This window comes from Dysidea avara, chromosome 5, assembly GCF_963678975.1.
Source record: "Dysidea avara chromosome 5, odDysAvar1.4, whole genome shotgun sequence".
NCBI classification, from domain to species: domain Eukaryota; kingdom Metazoa; phylum Porifera; class Demospongiae; order Dictyoceratida; family Dysideidae; genus Dysidea; species Dysidea avara.
In genome coordinates, this window is record NC_089276.1 from 11,835,365 (window position 1) to 11,856,044 (window position 20,680).

Genomic DNA, 20,680 nt, shown 5'->3' on the forward strand with positions numbered 1-20,680 from the left:
CTTCACAGAATGTGCTTCGCACACTGTGCTGTAGTTCCCCTCTCTCAGGCAACACCATGCATATACTATAGTAACTACAATGACCTGAATTTTCCCTTGGCCTTCCTCTGGCCCTGTTTGTATTTTGCATATTTTATGTGTCTTAAACCCTTAAACCGCTCTTGTATGGAAGATCAGCTATGCCCTCGGCTATGCCAAACATAAGAATCAAATCAAATACTTATTTTACTCACTTTTTCCTGTCGAGCTTCCACTTCCCTTCAGCTTGAACTTCTACTCTCTAGCTCCCTTTGCTTGCTGAACGTTCGAGATCAATGCATGCAGTCACAAATTTCCTTGCCACTGTACTTGTTTTTGACTAGCTTTACGTATATCAAAACAGCTTATTAAACAATTATGTTGATAACCAAATATGGTCATAATTTACGCTAGGCGGTAAGTTACGTAGTACATACGTAGTAATTAGTGTAGCTATTTGTGTATAGTTTTTTTGTTTTTTTTTATGCCGATTACCAAGAGAATAATAATAAAATCAATCAATTCGCTCTACTCCATAGATCCCCTCTCGGCTCTCGTCGTAATTAATGTACGTAGCTACGTAAGTATGACCATATTTGGTTATCTTTTAGGGTTTCTCTGACTATACTGCAAGCTGTCTGTGGATCAAGTCGCCAAATGGTCAGGGATTTTTCTTGCATTCAGTCTATATAGTCAAGATTCTGACTTCCTGCTTCACAGACTTTCTGTGTTGGGCAAAATTAAAGCATAATTATTTGACTCATGCAGACCTAGAAATTAATTAGCTACACAAGAAATTGAGTTCTCTTGTCCTAGAGAGGTTACATGATTTTTAAAAGTAGAAGAAAGTCAATTTTTAGCTACAGCACCTTGTAGAGCATGAAAAATGCTGCAGATTGATATATATAGGTTTGCCATATTTGCTTTTGTAATAGCTAGTAACAGTTAAACAAACAAGTAGGTGGTTCTCCAGACATCTCTACTGAGCACCATTGGTAGCCATGGCACAAAACAAAAACAAGTGACGTATGCGGAATTACGTCACTTTGTATTATGAAGTGTGTAGCATCGCCAATAAACTATTGTAGACATTCAAGTTGTATCTTGCAATGAACAAAAACCATTCAACCCACGAGCTGGACCACTTCTCCACGTAGCGAACAACGATGCTCTTCTCCCATATGCAGTTTTCTATGGGAAGAACTTTCGCTGAAGCTTAACCAAAAGCCTTTCTGCTCTGATCACGAAGAAACTCACCAGAAGAGCACCATCGTTACTAAGTCAACACTATGAAACCAATGAACCTACTGCCTAACCCGTCTACAGAACGCACAACCATTGTGCCACTCGCGGTGTCACTCTTGCAATACAATTTACGGGAGAAAAATTTCACAATTTCGCGGGGAGGTTGACATCACTACTGAGTTGTCCTTCACTTTGAAAGTACAGTAGCTGTGAATATATATGTGATATGACAAATATGTAGGCTCCCCTACGGTTTTGACAATGTAGGTAGCTAATGCAGTATCATGTAACGTCTTGATAGCTAAATGTGACCAAATTTGACAAAATCAGGCATCCACACACATCCAGTTTTATGACTTTTAGAGATCATAACTCAACGTAAGAATGTGCCATCATCTTCAAATTTGGACCTGTGATGTTGTAATGTTGTGAACACATCCTGTGAAAATGTCAGTTCAATAGTATGCTGGCAGGTAACATTACAGTTGGTCAAAGTCAAGGAATTGGATGTGTCAGTGTGGACTGTGGAAGGCTCAGTCACAAATAACCAAATATGCATGGTTAGCTATGTAGGTCTTAATTAGAACACACTATCTACATTAATTGTCAACTTCTCAGCGGTCATCATATGCTGTTATCACAACATAGCTAATTGTTGTGGTGACTTCTCACGGATAGGTTGGGTATAACCATACTGTGACTGTGTAGTATTTTGTTCTAGCTGAATTGGATGCATTTTCAAGCATTTGAAAGGTTCATTGTATTTATGAACTGTATAGACTCCACTGAGCTTCACTTACATAGCAAGTTAAGAACTGCTTGGAATCAATAGTGAATCAACCACTACACAGGTATGTGAATGGACACAGATATACATGCACGTGCACAGGTATAGCAAGCTCTTTGTCATCTTATGCATGTCTGCAGCACATAATATCAGTTAAATAACTGCTCTAAAAGTTTCTATAGTTTTCTGTGAGCTAATGAAGAGAATGGGAGATTGCCATACATTGACAACATCTGGCATGCTTGTTTACCCTATTTTCTGTGCTTGAATGGGAATTCAGATAATTATAAGCTCACAACCAGTATTTTACCTACCATAATTTACTTCTTTGTTGTTGTTAAATAATTATATGGAAATTCCTTACACAATTTTTTTTTCAAAATTGAGATACTCTAATTACTGCACTGAGATCCTGCAACATACCAACAACGATATCGGTTCTCATTCAATTAGAGATTGCTTTCGTTTGGACAAGTATAATCTAACTAGACCTAAACCACTACCTATACTTGTTAAACTGGCACAGGCCTTTGATGCTGACATAACACTGTATAACAGATCTAAGGAATATTAATTAAACCTGACATGAATCCAGAGGAGAGAAAATTTGAAGCAGCACTTTTGTCTGAGCAATGGAAGCTAATTAGTTCTGGAGTGGATCGAAGAGACATTAAAATGAAAGGTTGCAAGTTTCTTATCAAAGGTAAAAAGCATGGTGAAGTTACCAATTTCAAATTTGTCACCGCCACATCAATGGATAACAATGTTTCATCACCTAACAACAGTTCAACCACAGATGAGCAATCACCTGATAATTGACTAATCTCTGTCTTTTATATTAAGCTAGAAGTATAGTTAATAAACTTAAGGAGTTTCAATCTTTAGTATACACAAAGTCATACAACATATTGGGAATCTCTGAGACCTGGTTAACTAATGATATATACAGGGGCGTAGCCAGGAGTTTTTGAAGGGGGGTTCCAGCACCAGCATTGAGTTACTAGAAGCAGGGGTCTGGGGGCACAGCCACCAGCCGCTGAGAGACTTACAATATTTTAATAAATCAAAACTCAGCAAATTGCTATATTTTATGCAAAAAAATACATTAATTATGATGCATTAAGTGCCCCTGGGATGAAGGTAGTACTAGATAAAGTCACCTAGTGGAAACAGACAGCATAACACATAGAGACACATACAGTAATCTTTAAGTGATGGTTATATCTCACTGTGGTATAGGAGCCATGAATCCACAGATACTAATGACAATCAAAACAATATAACTATACAAATGTGCATAGCATGAATTCATTTTGCATAACACAAGTGATAAATTACTGGAGCTCTATATCTTTAAACACAGCACACCAAAGCTATAGCAGTATAAGGTCATGCTAAGTTTTGCATTTAATGTTAGAATGTCTGAAAAACTTCATAATGGACATGGATATTTACATGCATGTTCTATTAGAGTATACCTGACTGCTCTATTAGAGTATATACCTGACTGCTCTATTAGAGTATATCGATCTTTTTTGAAGAGGGCTCATGTTGCCTCTGTAAATCCTTCCCTGAGAGATGAATGTAAGTTTTATCAATTGTTGTGCTGTGCCATTACACTATATTGCTCACTTATTTTGTCCTGCCACACTAAATGGTGTGTTAGGATCCTGCTTGCAGAAGTCTAAATTTTACAGGGGGGATTCCTGAACCCCCGTCCCTACGCCCCTGATATACAATAATGAATCTTACCTACAAATTATACGATTTTTCATACAGATCGTCCAACACGGGGTGGTGGAGTAATGCACTTGCTGGCAGTTAAAAGTGATATACTTTGTAAACTGATAAAGTCACCAAGTGATCTTGAAGTTGTACATGTCATACTAAACTTATCTCATCCTAAATTTATCTCATCCTATCACACATTGTGTAATATACATACCTCCTAATTCTCCAGGTTCATATTGTGATAAATTATTTCCAATATATGCAGTACATCTGAGAGACTAATGGAGATTTTAATCTCCCTGATAGCTATATACAGTGGGACCTACTAACAGGAACTACCCCAGCTTCTGAGAAACTGTGTGAACTGGTATTCCGTACTGGTTTATTTCAACTCATTAACAAGCCTACTCACATTCAAGGAAACATTTTAGACCTGCTACTAACTAATATAGATGACAGTATCAATTCATTAGAAGTACATCCCACACCATTGCTGTCCTCTGGTCACTTTTACATTACCTTCAGTGTTGCTGCCAACTGTAATGTTTTCAGCAAATCCTCTACATACTACTCCTTTAACTACTCCAGAGGTGACTACACTGGCCTCAGTAACTATACTTAATGCATGTTGACTTTACATCCTGCTATTTAACTCATGATGCTGATAATATTTGGAAAACTATTGAAAATAATATTGTAAATGCAATGAAACTGTTTATTCCTACCAAAAAGCACCATTCAATTCAACATCCTCCTTGGTTCACCTCAGATATCAGATATTGTATCAATTGCCTTCGCACTCTCCGTCGCAAACAGAGATCCTGCACATCTACTACTACACAGAACAAAATAAGTTCTCTTGAATCTAGTCTTCAAAATAAAATAAACACTGCTAAACAGGAGTTTGAATCCAGACTTCTTCCACCAACAGTAGTAAGATTTTCAAATACCTGAAATCAGTCACCCAATCCAAAGATATCCCAAATACTGTTTGTTTCAAATTCTCCATGCACAGCTAGTACTGACTTTGAAAAAGCTAACCTCTTCAACAAATATTTTCATTCTGTCTTCCATGACCCATCTGATGTACCAAATGTTGATGAACTACCTGATATACCTGGATCCCTTCAAACGATTGTCATTACTTTTAGTGATGTATATGAAGCCTTGATATCTTTAGATATTGATAAATCTTCAGATAAAGATGAAATCTCACCTAGAGTTTTACAAAGTTGTGCTGAGTCACTCTGTGCACCACTTCACTATTTATTTACTATGTCTTTAAAAGATACTTCAATACCTTCCGTGTGTTTTACTAATTTACAATAAGATAATTAACTTTGTTAGTAAAACTATTAGTCCAGTCCAATTCGGGTTTTACTAAGCACTGCTCAACGCTGCAACAGATGTTAATATTCTTGAACTACATCATTAACAGTCCATCTCAAATGGATGTTATTTACTTTGATATAAGCAAAGCATTTGACACTGTGTCCCGTGGTATTCTACTTAGAAAACTGTGGCTGTCTAGAATAACTGGCACTGGTTTAAAAACTATCTAACCCATCGTCATCAACAAGTATTAATAAATAATATTTACTCAAACTCCCTACCAGTTGTTTCTGGTGTACCACGAGGTAGCATTCTTGGCCCTTGTTGTTCATAACGTACATAAACAATATTACATCATTTATTCACATAGTGACATTCTAAAATTTGCAGATGGTGCTAAGTGTTTCATGCACATTATTACTGAACTTGATCAGATTGCTTTACAAGAAGATGTTAATGCTTTGGTTACCTGGTCCAGTACCACTGACATGAACTTTAACCTAAAGAAAACAGTACATCTATCTTTCAAATGTAAGGCTGCTACCTCATATTACTTGTTTGACACAGTTATTTCGCATCAAAATAGCCATAAAGACCTCGGCATTATAATATCTGAAGATTTGAGTTGGAATAAACATTATAGCTTTATTATTGCCCATGCTTATAAAATACTAGGATTAATGATTAATTCGCCGTATAATCAGTTTTCCCTATTGCCCATCTATTATGGTTAAACTTTACATATCTTTGGTTCAATCACAGCTATTATATTGCACACAGGTTTGGCGACCTTACCTGCTAAAAGACAGCTTAAACATTGAAAGAGTACAACACCGTGCTACCAAATATATGTTAGGTGATTATACTAGCAATTATAAGACAGGACTTCTCAAGCTGAAGCTTCTCCGTCTGATGTATCTATTCGAATTGCAGGATATTTTGTTCGCCATCAAATCTATCAAGTCTCCAACGAACCAGTTCACTATACCAAACTTCATCACTTTTAACTCTTCCAGCACAAGATCAGGATCTAGTAACAAACTAATTCTCCAGCCTCATCTAAATAATATGTCCAGACACTCATACTTTCACCGTGTACCTAATCTCTGGAATGCGCTCCCTATAATTGACCTTAATCAATCTTTTCAAGTTATTAAATCAAAATTAAAGAAACATTTCTGGAATCATTTTGTTGAAATTTTTGACGACACTAATCCACGCACATTGCATTATTTATGTTTATGTTCATCATGCCATCTAAGGAAACCTCCTGTAACAAATTTTAACCACCTGTAAACTATGTGTAATTTATTTTACTATATAATTTGTAGTGTAAGTAAGTAATTTGGCTGTTGGTACTGGATACCAACAGACCTTTGATGTAATTAATTTTTTTTTCCTTGTACTACATTATCTTTCCCTTGTATCCTTTGATTACATCATAAAGCCATTATTATTATTATTATTAATAGAGCAGTAAATCATGAAAATGAGATGTATGAACTCTGTTGCACAAAATACGTACATATTGTGTGCTTAGTTAGCAGTAAATCATTGGCTATACTAATTGTTCATCTATAATATATTACAAGATAATGCATTGAAAAATTGAATCAACACTGACAGTAACCTAAACTAGGGGCTAATAAACGGAACTAGTTGTGGCCAAAAATTAAGCTTGCAAATGACTTTCTTTTGGCTAGTTGTAAATGGTGATTTGGCTAGTTGTAAAAGTCAGACCATGCAACACAGAAAAGAATAATAACATATAAAGAACTGTGCATGTTAACATTCTTTTACAGTCTATTGCCAGGATTTGACTATACCTCAAGAGAGATGGGCCATTTTCAAAAATTTTCCATTTGTGCATGGTCCAATTACAATTAAACTTGTAGCTATGGTCTTTTACAGTCCACTATTGATACAAAAAATAATTGCGTTAAAATCTAATAAAACAATAGTTTGATCTAAAGAATTGGCTTGTACGTCATTGTATATGAATAATATACATTTTTAAGTTTCTTTGCTATTTCCTAGCTCCAGATCTCAGTCATTTCTCTCAAATTGCTTCAATATTACCACAGTATGAGTTATGTTAAAAATTATAATGGGTACAAGTATGTATGCCCCCAGACCCTGTCTGAGAGAGTCAGAAATCCCTTCAATCAGTCCCACTTTGCTACACAACAATTGTGACAATAGAGTACAAAATTTGTACTTCAAACACAAAAGCAAAATTTTATTGATGTTTAACACTCCCTGGTCTCGAGTTAGGGCTAGTTGTATTTTTAGTCAGGCCCAAATTGCAAATCAAAGCTTTGATATCATACTCTAATAAAGTAGTCATATCAAAAATAGTTACTTGACTTTTAAAGTGTGTCAGTCTTATTCTGTGGCATGTGTTCTAATGGATATAATTACAGCATGGCACAATTATTCTCCCTATTATGTTTAGCATGATGCTTAATGTTTCATGTTCAAATTATGCCAGTTTTTGGTGGCTTCCTTTTGCATAACTGCAATCTCAATGTCATCATCCTTAATAATCACTGGCATTTTGCATGTATTGCTACTGTACATGTGATCACTTCACACATTTACCATTACAAGTTGTAATGAAATAAATCATAAAATACCTAGCAATGCAGGATATGTCAATAAGTCCTAAATCTAATGCTACACACTAACTGGTCTGTAGTAAGTAGCTAGCTCATTACACTTAATGCACTATATTTCAGCAACTATGTAACTACAAGTTTTATGAAAAATGTTCAAGAAAGAGTACTACAAGTTGGTGATTGACCAATCCACTTTTCAGAAATACACTGCAAAAATTGTGCCCCCACAAGAGTGTAGCCAGTGTTGCAGGTATACACTGCAGACTTGTCAAACACAAATACTTTTCCATTCTCAGGATCAGGTAGAGTAGGGCATACTTCTATTATCTTTTCTGTAAGAAATACAAGCATGGTACAGATCACTGTAGATATGTACAATATAACATATGTATTTTAGCAATTGATAGCTGACGAGAGATGTTCATTTCAGGGGCATCACAAAATGAGGGGGCCAACTTTGACACTGAAACTTACACAGTGGAATTTGAAGCATACAATAGATATGGTTGTGATTCTTGGGGGTTTGTGGGCTTCCCCCAGGAAAATTTTTATAAATATTTTTACAAATAATTTTAAAGGAAATGTATGTAAAGATGACTGTTCTATTAGATTATCTCAATGTTTTCTTGCAAGCATTGTCTAATAAAAGGGGGGCACTGCCTATGGTTCACTTTGATTGTTGGAAGCCAAACAGCATGCACTTACAGTACAACACATCTTACTTTCTACTATAACAACAACACTGGCTCTTGCAGTATTCTTCATATTTCCAGCATTGTTTGTTCCCTCACAAGTGTATTTGGTAGTGTGTGGAGAATCAGTTGGGACTAGATACAAGTGTCCCAATTTCTGAGGAACTGCAGCATTATTATTATACCATTTTATCACAGGAATGGGATTTCCCTCTGCCATACAGTTCAATAGTAAAGTAGTCCCAACACTGACTGTGTGTGGTGAGTCTGAAGGAGCAATAGTAACTCTTGGAGAATCTAGTGTAAAAAAACATTGGTGACTGGAATATTACATAAATGGTTACAAAACCCTCTTATGCTATATTACAGCTAACCCGATATTGTTTGCATGTGAATGGGTTGCATACAGCTACTGGAAATGTACTAAACTGTATTAGCTTAGGTGATTATGTATATACAGAACGTACCTAACTATCCTTGAGCTGTGCCACCACACACAAACACAATATGTAACAGAATAAAAAGAGGTCCATGTTGTGTATGTGCAAAGTAGAGGTGTGTACTGTAGCTATGTAGTCACCAACCTATTGTACTTGTAATTCTACCCATTATGCCACAATGCAGTGCTCAAAATGTCGATTTATTATACTCATAATTATGCTGGATATTTGTTCCATGTATTTTGTCACGTAAGAAAGTTTTCTGTATATGAACGTCATGCCAAATAACCATATGACTTCTTTGTTAGAGTTACTGCCTATTTAGTTTCTAGCTTTTTTCCTTGACATACATTTTCACAAATAATTGCACAATTCTTATACCTATTATAACATGCTTGCATTAAAATGTTTCAGGCACCTAGTTTACTCAAAAATAAGTGTCTATATGTAAGGAGGCATAATAATGTAAAAACATATTAATTGTAGCCTGTGAATCTGATCAAAAATGTTTTCAGATGTTTACACAACTCCCTAGTTGTATCTACATAACTCACATTCAACAGTCAGGTTGACCTCGTCTTCATTGTAACATTGAGGATGATTGTAAGTTCTACATGTGTACATTCCAGTATCAGTGTGGTTGACTGGATCAAATAACAACACTGACTGTATCTCACCAGTAATACTGTTTGTGTTACTGTATATTAGAACATGTTTGTTAACTATTTGAACTTGTTTGCCTTTGGAGTTGTACCATTTGATTTGTACAGGATAATCAGCATCAACATCATTGGTAGCATTACATGTTAATTTGACTTTCCTTCCTTCAAATGAAACTGTTTTGTCACTGATATAAGTTATTGATGGTGGTTCTGAAAAAAGGAACAATTGTATCAATGCTACAGAAATTTTAACTCACCATACACAGTAACATTAACATCATCAGACACTACACTACCATCGTCATTGGTAACAATACAATGATAGGTGCCTTCATCTTCTTCTGTGATCATACTAAATATCAGTTTAGATGATGTGACACTCACAGCTCTACTGGAAGGTCTTATCCAACTATTACTGAATGACTGGTACTTCTCCCATTGATAAGAAATGGGACCCATTCCAGTAGCAAAAACCTCAAATACCATTACATTTACGCCGTTGTTCTTAAATACACCAGACTGTGGTTGTACAGTGATGTTTGGAGTTGCTATGACATACACATGTAAATTACTGTCTTACATCTACTGTATCCTCAGTATTGTAACTTACTGTCTACTTCTAGCTGAACACATTCTATAGTGTTCCCACACTCATTAGATGCTATACAACAATACAGACCTTCATCTGATGTCTGCACATTGGGAATTTCAAACTGATACATGGTAGTGGTACAACTAGTATCCATAGGGAATATACCATCTTGAAATGACACTGATATATTTGATGGTAGGGTGATGTTATTTTTACTCCACCTATACACTAGTCCACCATAGCTCCAAGCTAAACAAGAAAATGTCACCATGTTACCAGGTCGCACTATAACAGGTTGTGGTGGTTGGATTATTTCTGGACAAGGAACTAAATCACATAAAGTAACATCAGTGACCATGATAATAGTTTACAACTATACCTGTTACATCACAGTATGCAAATGTGGAATTCACTTTCCCAACATCATTTTCTATGACACAGTAGTAGTTACCCTTGTAATAACCAATACTTTTATCAATTATTAGGATACTAGTAACTTCATTCATTGATATTTTAGTGACATTTACTGTGGCAGTTACTGGTAATTTAGACATCAATCTCTTCCAGGTAATTGTAACTTTTCCATAGCTCCTTCCAGTACATAGAAATGTAGCAGTATCATATACATGTACTGTAGTAGGCTTTGGTTGGGTTATCATCACTGGTAGTGAAACTGTATAAAGTGAAATTATATAAAAAGTGGGTGGCTTCACATTGTTAATAGTATCACATTCAAAATGGGTGTTTTATTATTGCACTATGTTGCAACACAATGTCAACATAGAAATACTGCATTCTAAAGTTTGGTAACATATGACATAGCTAAGTTACACTACATATATGTCAATACTACAGTCTAAAGTGAAGTTTGTAACTTATGACATACATAGCAAAGTTATACACTAGCTATATAACAGGCAACTCAGTTATTAAACTCATACCTTTAACAGTTACTGGTAGGTATTCAGAAGCTATTCTTCCAGTAGAATTACTTACTACACATCGATACTCTCCAGAATCTTCTGGTTTCAAGTTAATAATAGTGACGGCTGATGAGTGTACACCTAGTGCTCTAGAAGGAAGATTATCATTTCTTTTCTCCCACACATAGTTGAGGTCTTGTTGATCTGGTATGCATCTCATTGACATGTTAAAGTCGTTTGCAGTAAGATGGATCATTTGACCAGATAGTACTTGTACTGTTGGCTTAGTTGGAGTGCCTAAATACAATAGAAACATTTACATAGCATATACTGTATCATTCTGGTTTTGGTGCAGAATGTGTGTGTTCAGGTGCATGCATGTATGTATTGTACGATATTACATGAGGTCTACAGAATTTTGCTTTAGGTTCTATGCGAACACTGAACTACAGTAATCTAATCACTTATGGTTTGCTGTGTAGTAATTTTAAAGAATAGATGAATCAAATCTCGTACAATAACACAATACTGTATAGTCTACATTAACTTCCTTTGAAACATAATACGAATCTAGCTACTGTATGTACAGTATCAGAAAACAGGCTGTAGCAAATTTATTACTCTGCATAATAAACCTACATTGAGTCAAGCAAACACACAATGATACCTTGTGCATTGGAGAAGATATGTATTATTGCTTGCACAACACAGTTAATTTACATCTGACAATACAGTACTAAAATTAATGTAATCCACACAAAAACAGCCAAGCTGTGAAAAAATGGTGCGGCCTTAAGCCTGGGTGAAAAAAGTTGTGAAATCAAAGGTGGCGGCCAAGCAATCTCTGCAATGATGTTAATGCTAACAAATTTTAACAATGCACACAGCCATTATTAAAATTTTTTAGCACTAACATCATTGCAGCCATTTCTTGGGCGCCGCCTTTGATTTCACAACTTTTTTCACCCAGGTTTTTTAAGGCCGCACCATTTTTTCACAGCTTGACTGTTTTTGTGTGGATTTCACCCCTTTTTTACTTTATAAGGCCCCAAAACCAGCCTATGGCTGACTTTGAGGTTTGTTTTTACTCACATTTCTTCTTTTCTATGTAGATACAATGATGATTATTGAAGACAGACTTATAAATGTATTTCATTGCATGATTTAATTTTTAATTCAATATTTGATAATTATTATTGTAATACTCTAATAGAGTGCACATTTTTTTGAGGACTTCTAATAGAACATACACAGAATGTTCTAGAACAATCTAGTACTTCTATTGGTAGATCTATGAAATTACAAACATTTGATTATAAGCAGATCTCAACTAGAAATTTCATTTATAAAGCAAAAGTTAAGTGAGGTGATCAGTAAAGGTAGCAGTGGTTCAGGGGTTAAGGATGCAGGTGTTAGGTATGGAGGTCCCTGGTTCGAACTCTGGTAAGTCATTTTTTGCACACCTTTTTTACCCCGTGGTACTGCTCTATTAGAGTATCTCGATCCCGCGATTTTACTCTTGCTTAGTTTTTACTTTATAACTTTGTCGCTGTAACTCTATTGCTATTCAAACTATCAAAAGGCACTGCTACGATGATCAGCCTATCTACACACCAATTTCCAAGTTATTTCTATACTTGGTTTACCCTGTAGCCGTGACAGAAGTTTGATCTATTTTTACATGAATAAACGTCCATAACTCCTTGAATATTACTATTACTCAGATTTACAACAAACTTGGTACGTGAATCCATCGTTACACGTTCTTCATTTGTGCCAAAGATCGAGGCAATCGAGTTACACGTTTGCATTTTATAGCAATTTTTGCAGTGTGCGAAAATAATCGAAGCCCCCGTAGCCCCCTGTACGGCATAAGAAGAAAAAAACGAAGAAATTAAAACGAAATTTTGGACGCCCATATCTCGCAAATGGCTGTTGCGAATTTAATCAAATTTGCTGTGCGGCGTACCCTACCTGGGGGACAGCTATAATGCAAAAATAGTGTGCTTTGGAGAAGGGGCCATGGAGCTATGCATGCGTAAAAAAGCTGTTTTCTTTCTTCCTGTAAATATACTCACGGTGTGGTCGCCGGCTTTCTTGGCCACACGACACACTATCGTGTGTCTTGATGCGTAAGTGCTCCAATTAATGAAAAATAATAATACAGTTTGTGTACTAGAAATGAAGTATGATTAGGGATTGTATGAAGTACATAGACATACATATAGTATAATCATTACATACTTGCATATGAAAGTCTTGCCACACTTGACCAAGCTCCCAAGCTGTTAGCCCTTACCACACAATAATAACTGCCAACATCATCATCAGTCACATTGGGAATAACAAGAGTACTAGTAGTGACTTCTGGTGAGTACACTTCACTGGTGCTAGACTTGTCAGGTAGTAAACCAGGTGTTCTGTACCAAGTGATGTTCAGGTAACCATATCCACTGGCAGAACATGTGAACACACCACTGAATGGAGCAGCAGCACTTGTATCAGTAGGATGAGTGATGATATGAGGAGAAACAACTACAAGAAATTAAGCAAATTATGTAAGTCTATTATATTATATAGCATAAATGTGTAGTACAGCACATAAGTAATGTAATAGAGATGAATGTAATGCACATGACATAATAAGCATCAGATTTGCATAGAAGCGCATTGTGCTATATATTCCTGCATGTGAGCACATATATAACAAAAAACAGCACATCACCTTTAACAATAACAGTAGCATATTCAGAGTAACTACTCCCACTAGCATTAGTGGCCACACATTGATAGTTACCAGCATCTTCTGGTTGTAGGTTGATGATAGTGAGAGTATTAGTATTCACTCCAATGGCACCAGATAGAATACTACCACTCTGTCTCTCCCAATTATATGATGTTGCTCCATCTGCCTCACAAGTTAGTGTAACTTTCACAAAGTTGTTGTTCAGGTCAACAGATACATCTTTCGGGTTCTTGACAATGGCTGGTAAATTTTCTATTCAATCATTATTCAAACAATTGACATTAAAAAGTTGTAATTCTTACTTGTTACTGTTAGGTATACAGTATTAGAAGCAGTAAAGTCTCCATACATGTTCTCAACATAACAGCTATATCGTCCCTGATCTCTTTTCAACACTTTATCAAATTTCAAGATAGGTCCATTTTCTCTCTTGATAAGCTTATTACGATGTCCTTGTTTTCTCCTCCACTGGTAAGTGAATGAACTACTCCCCACACCTCTGACTGTAGTAGTGAATGTAGCAGTGTGTGTCACCTCTACACTCTGACTGGATGGTGTCACTGTCACCTCTGGTAGACCTGTGCCACCAATACAACATTCACACTACCACCTAACAACACCATCATAGTCATACCAGTAACTGTCAGTTTAGCACCATTTGATGAAACACTCCCTCCCTGATTACTTGCCACACAAGTGTATGTGTTATCATCAGATGATCTCACATCTGGGATCACCAAGGTATTGGTGTTTATACCAGTCACTTTATTAGGAAATGATCCTGATCCAATTGTCCATTTGTAATTGACATTATAACCAGTAGCAGAACATGTAAATGTGGCAGTTTGTGTGAGGTTAACACTTCGTGATGATGGTTTTGTAAGCATTGGATGCCTGACTGTGTTATTCAAAACATTAGTAAAGTGATAAAACAAAAGTATATCCCACCTTTGACAATAATTGTTGCATACATAGAGGACTTGCTTCCACATTCATTAGCTACCACACATCGGTAGTTACCAGCATCTTCTGGTTGTAGGTTAATGATAGTGAGAGTATTGGTGTTCACTCCAATGGCACCAGATGGAATACTACCACTCTGTCTCTCCCAATTATATGATGTTGCTCCATCTGCCTCACAAGTTAGTGACAATTTGTGGTTGTTAGTGGACAACCTGATTACCTGACTTGGTGGGTGAGTAGTTATGTTAGGTAAGTGTCCTTTAGTGATCAGGTAAATTGTGTTAATTATTTAATTTATAAAGCATACCTGTACTGTAAGATAGTCCTCCAGGATGACCATAACCTTCATCATCAGCAAACCCATACACTATTGTTGCTATCAGAGCTGATGTAATAGTATGGATGATTTCAACCACACCATCTGATATAGTCACTTTTGTAGCATATGCTTCAATGACATTGTTAACATTAACTGGTACCCATTCCTGTGTGTCTAGTGACTTGTTCACTCCTCCTGCTATCAAGTATATCATGTCAGGTTGATAATACTGTGCCAGTACTATGATGTTAACAAAATGTGTGTAACCTGAGTTTATTGGATTGTGAACTGTAGAGAAAATGTTATCATTTGAGTAGTGAATGGTAGCAGGCACCAGTGTCATCATTGGATCGCCACCAGAAGAATCATCCCGACCTCCATGACTAAATTGAACAACTAGCATTTCTTTATCTGATTTAATTACACAATATTCTTGAAATACTAATGTTATATTAATGTACTCTCTTCCATTGATGGTATAAGATCTCCTTGTACCATTACAGTATATATCAACATTAGTGGAGTTATGTGCTGCCAGTACTTTAATAGTATATGACCTTCTGGTGGCTAATGGTGCAGTATAATATACTCTACCCCATAATGTGGTGGGTGGAACTTGTTCTATTAAGTGATCACAAGCACTAATACCATATGGTACTCTAGCACATTCATGACCACTAAACACAGATACTGGCTTGTTAGTAACAATTTTGGTTCCAGTCAAGTCCTCCAATGATCTAACATACACTGTTTGTAACCTGTTGATCACAAATGAATATTGTCTACCACTAGTAAGATTAGTATCAGTGTCATCAACTTTAATGGTGACTGATTGTGTGACTGTCAACTTCATCATTGTGTTATTCTCTGTACCAACTATCAGTACTGAACTGTAATAACGTCCCCAGCGAGGTACTGACATACTGTAATACACATATTCTTCAACATATAAACTTGTACTTGGTGTGGAAATAAACGTGTCAAGTGAATAGCCTTTATTATAGGCATTTCGACCAACCACAATCACTCTATCACTACTGGTCTTAAGGTGAATCCCCTTATCCTGATCATCATGTGATACCACTACTACTCTACTAGGAAGATTCACAATGTTTTCATTGTTAGCAGTGATAGTTCCTTTGTAATAATATCTTATTCCTGGAATCTCAATAGAATAGGACACTGGTTGTGATTCAGTGGTCATTATTATAATGGATGGACTTCCACCATTGATATTCTTATAAAAACCTAAATAAAAATTGCTGCTTGCATGAAAACAGCATGCAGTACACAGTAAATACTATGACAATCTAGTGTTTTCCTACTAAAACTCAATTAACTAAAACATCCTTTTCACTAGTAACTACTTTTCACAATGTTTGCAGTAGTATTGTTTATATACAAACAAACCTAAGTATGCCTTAAGTGTAACCTGAAATGCTTTCAATAATTAGCTAGCTACAAATTTAAATTTTAAATATTTGATATAATTATTAAACTCTATTATTCTCAAGAGAGCAGATCATTCTCTATAACGGAATTGTGTACTGATTGCATGACTAACCTCAGACTATAGCTGGCATGAGCCCCCTGCCAAAAAAACAGTAATATCAACATGTGTAACTGGATACTCAAGACCAAGTAAATATAATGCACAAACCACATGTGCTAAAAAAAGCATACAATCAAAATAGTCTCAAAACCATTTATGGAAAAACCACCAAAATTTCATAAAAACCTCAAAATGAAAAATATAAGGAATGTCAATGCAAAAACCTTAATAAGTACAAATAATATCTAATAGAACAGTCACATACTCTGCTGCTAACGTATAGACAAGGCCTAGTCCCAAAGCTAGCTTTTGGAGTTGTCTATAAATGATAAACCATAAACTAAGTAATCAGTACAAGTGGTTAATACTAGACAATACTATTTGTACTAATTAAATCACTGCCACAAATGAATAATAGAAAGAAATATTAGACTAAAAACCATGTCCAAGTGTTCTAGTTTTCATTTTCATATGGCATGATTGTGGCAGTACTAGGCCCTGCATGGCCTACTATGTTTAAATATTATGTTTTAAGCAGTGTTCAAGTAAACCGATTATGCTTAAAATGTGAACTCTATTGGAGTATTTTGCCAAATATAGAAGTAAAGCAAATATATCTACCAATGGAAATTCTATGTATTTTCTATTAGAAAAAATGTGCACTCTATTAGAGTACTACTATTATAAAAACTAAAGCATGCAATACTATAAATTTATAAGTCTGTCTTCAATAATCATCATATTAAAATCAAACCCCAAAATCAGCCATAGGCTGAAAGTACAAGAATAAGTGAAATCCACACAAAAACAACCAAGCTGTGAAAAAAGGTGCAGCCTTAAAAAGCCTGGGTGAAATCAAAGGTGGCAGCCAAGAAATGGCTGCAGTGATGTTAATGCTAATAAATTTTAATAATGGCTGTGTGTATTGCTAAAATTTATTAGTATTAACAACATCATTGCAGCCATTTCTTGGGCGCCACCTTTGATTTCACAACTTTTTTACTTAGGCTTTTTAGGGCCGCACCATATTTTTTCACAGCTTGGCTGTTTTAGTGTGGATTATACTTTCATCCCAGAGAACGTGTCCAAATGCTGTACATAGCATCACATTTTCTGAATGTTGTATTCTCTGAGACTAAAATTTAGATACCCTAATAGAGCAGTCACCATGCACCAATACAACATTACTAGTAGTATTCTCAAGTTTGATAAATTGCTGAAATTAGTCTCAGATTCAATTCTATAGTATGTTTTTCAGTTAATGAATAGACTACAAATGATACAAAGTAGCTAAGCTGTGAAAGAGTGTAGCCATCAAAACCAGCTAGTTTGGGATATATGGTGGCCCTGAGTGATATCAATTACATTTGTAACAAATTTATTGGCATTAAAATTAATCATGTTGCATAACATCTTTTCAAACTAGTCAATTTTTGATGGCTTTACTCTTTTTCACACTTGGCGATTCTGAATTAGATATGATTGCTTGGAGTATAAAGTTGTTGCCACTAGCATTGACAGCACAATATTTTTTATTCACTGCTCACACACACACATACACACATTGATATCATACTTGGCTTTGTACAAAATACAGTATAAAAGCATACCTGTGGCTTGTGTCAAAGCATTCTAAAAGAGGTGATACAGCATATATACACTTTATACATCACATAACTTATACTGTACACTTACATTACAAATTAACGTGGCCACAATCAAACCAGCGATAAGCAATTTGTCATCTAAGGCCATTCTATATAATAGTTGAAACACATGAAGCACATACTGTACATTATGACCATTTAAATGTGTTGTGGAATATGTATATATGTAGGTTGCTATTTTTGGTGGCTTAATGATAGCTTCAAATTAATCCATGTAAAAAAACAAAAAAACACAGTCAAGCTATAAAAAGGGGTGAAACCTTGAAAGTTGTAAAATTTATTAGCATTGATATCATTACAGTCATTTTTTTCACCAATTTCATCCAGGTTTTTAGTTCGACTGTTTTTGCATTTCTTTTGTCCCATATCCAGTCATAAACTGGCTTTGGGATTTCTATTTCTTCTATCTACATGTTATGGAAGATACGTATAGAAGTTACAATGGCATCGTTGTGTAGACTTTATTCGACTATTTGGTAAAATACTCTAATAGAGTACACATTTTGTTTTGAGGACGTTTAATGGTACACACATAGAATGTTCTTGATTCTCCATTGGTAGCTCTACAAAATCATAAATTTTTACTGTTGTCTGTTGAGTATAGAATTTTTATTTATAAGGTAGAAATTAAGTGAGCTGACAGCAGCATTTCAATGGTTTGGTAAATGGGTGTGGAGGTCCCATGTTCAAACCTTGGACAATTTTTCAACATTTGTAATTCCTTTTAATTTTGGTGACTGTTTTATTAGAGTATTTTGACCCCACGATATTACACCAGGTTGGCTTTCTCCTTGTAACTACGTAGCTGTCAATGTGATTTGTTTTATACCACAAAAGGTTTGAGCTGTTAACCTATGCACAGAACAATTATTAAGTCATTCCCATATGCGGTGCACCCTGTAGACATAACAAAATATTGGTCTTTTTTAAATGCAAATAATTCCATAACTCTGGGAACATCCATCAGATTTGTATATAATTTTGTGCATGAATTAGCCTTAATATGTATTTGAAGTAAGCCAAACTTCAAGGCGATTGAGTTACACATTTGTTTTGATTTTTGTAAAGTGTGTGACAAAATGAAGAAAATCTAAGTCTCCCAAAACAAGAGAAAAAATGAAAAAATTAAGCTAAGAAAGTGTTCCCATGACAATACTATGAATTTTTCATGCAAACTCATGGATCATCAAGTTTTCACCCAATGAAAGTTGTATCATGGTAAATTAATGTAGATGAAATATCTATTAAAGGCCCATGAAAACAAATTCATAATCTTTTCATGGACAAGTTGTGGTCCATATTTATGGGATATATTTCATGTAAATTTTACTATGATGCTACTTTCATTGGGAGCACACCAATGAAAACTTGACAATTCATGAGCTCACATGAAAAATTTATAGCATTGCCATGGGAATGTTTTCTTAGTCTAGTAGACATAATCTCATGAATGCATAATAATTATGGTGACCTTGTTCAAATGAGGATGCCAAAGGTAGAGGGCATTTGCAGTGTAAAAATCATCAGGGCTGAAACAATCATGGTTTGTTAGTATTCAAGTACTCTCTAGAGTTAACGATCGAGTACTCACAAATACTAGCTACTTGTAGTCATACCCATGTGACATGACTGACCTTAAACAGTTTACAGCTTTTCAAGTAACAACAATGATACACACACTGTATTAAAGTACTGATGTTAGTGTTTCTGGCAAGAAATTATGCCAATCAAACTCTATAGCTTTCATTGTGTCACTCCCTGATGGCAAATGCATCATGTGAACTGGGTCATGTAATCTTATCAATACTTGAGTACCAATTTTACTATCCGAGTACCAAAATCCTTAACAAGTACTTAGTATTTGCAGTGTTTGTTTCAGCCCTAAAAATTATTCCATTAAGAGGAATGGAACATGGAGCTACATAAGCATCAAAATGACGGTTGTGTCAATTACTTACCCACGATATGACAAATTTTGAGATAATTTACCTCCCCACAGGTAATTTACACCCCAAGGGCAAGTAAACTCAAATAATTTTGCAGCTAATAATTATCTATTAGCTAACTTTAATTAAATAAAAAACAAGTTGTTTGATTGAATCATCAACAGTAAACAGCCCATACACTACAGTGAGACTAAACTCTATCAAACACTAACCTCCATATACACCAGTGTCTAAACTCCATCTTCACCATCATGTGGCTATGTTACAGACATTGGCATTGTGGTGTTTCAGCTTCATAAAACATGGACCCCAATTAGAGGGGAGTAATTGTGTAGTGTTTATTATTATGGCTTCTTGCAGAGATGTATGGTTTCACTATGTACGTAAAAAAAAGCTGCTCTAGCTGATATTTTAGTAATCAATGCCTCAGGGAGACAATTATATAAT

At 35.4% G+C, this 20,680-nt stretch overlaps 2 protein-coding genes across 4 annotated transcripts in view; both read right to left on the reverse strand.

The window, feature by feature from the left end:
• Nucleotides 1-391, reverse strand: part of LOC136255500 (basement membrane-specific heparan sulfate proteoglycan core protein-like) — a 41,326-nt gene extending 40,935 nt beyond the window's left edge. Inside the window, exon 1 of one of the 3 annotated variants that reach the window (XM_066048289.1) lies at nt 234-391. The gene's annotated coding sequence lies outside the window, so the exon portion shown is untranslated. The remainder of the gene's footprint in view (nt 1-233) is intronic. The other 2 variants (XM_066048288.1, XM_066048290.1) reach the window with 2 other exon arrangements.
• Nucleotides 392-7,637: 7,246 nt separating this feature from the next.
• On the reverse strand, nt 7,638-16,328 carry LOC136256638 (basement membrane-specific heparan sulfate proteoglycan core protein-like). The gene is made up of 13 exons (XM_066049616.1): nt 15,057-16,328; nt 14,735-15,007; nt 14,421-14,684; nt 14,089-14,364; nt 13,766-14,038; nt 13,285-13,575; nt 11,059-11,337; nt 10,497-10,790; nt 10,136-10,444; nt 9,783-10,073; nt 9,418-9,735; nt 8,454-8,720; nt 7,638-8,063 (listed from the first exon to the last, which is right to left on the reverse strand). Exons 1-13 carry the CDS (start codon nt 16,270-16,272, stop codon nt 7,885-7,887), a joined length of 4,530 nt encoding a protein of 1,509 aa, XP_065905688.1. The 5' UTR covers nt 16,273-16,328; the 3' UTR covers nt 7,638-7,884.
• Nucleotides 16,329-20,680: the final 4,352 nt, after the last annotated feature.

Coding starts and splice junctions, on each gene's coding strand:
- LOC136256638 (XM_066049616.1), bottom strand. CDS start 16,272: ATGACCACTGAATCACAACCAGTGTCCTATTCTATTGAGATTCCAGGA. Junction 15,008..15,056: donor AGGACTATCTTACAGTACAG/GTATGCTTTATA, acceptor TGATCACTAAAG/GACACTTACCTAACATAACT. Junction 8,721..9,417: donor GGTCAACCTGACTGTTGAAT/GTGAGTTATGTA, acceptor TTTTTACACTAG/ATTCTCCAAGAGTTACTATT.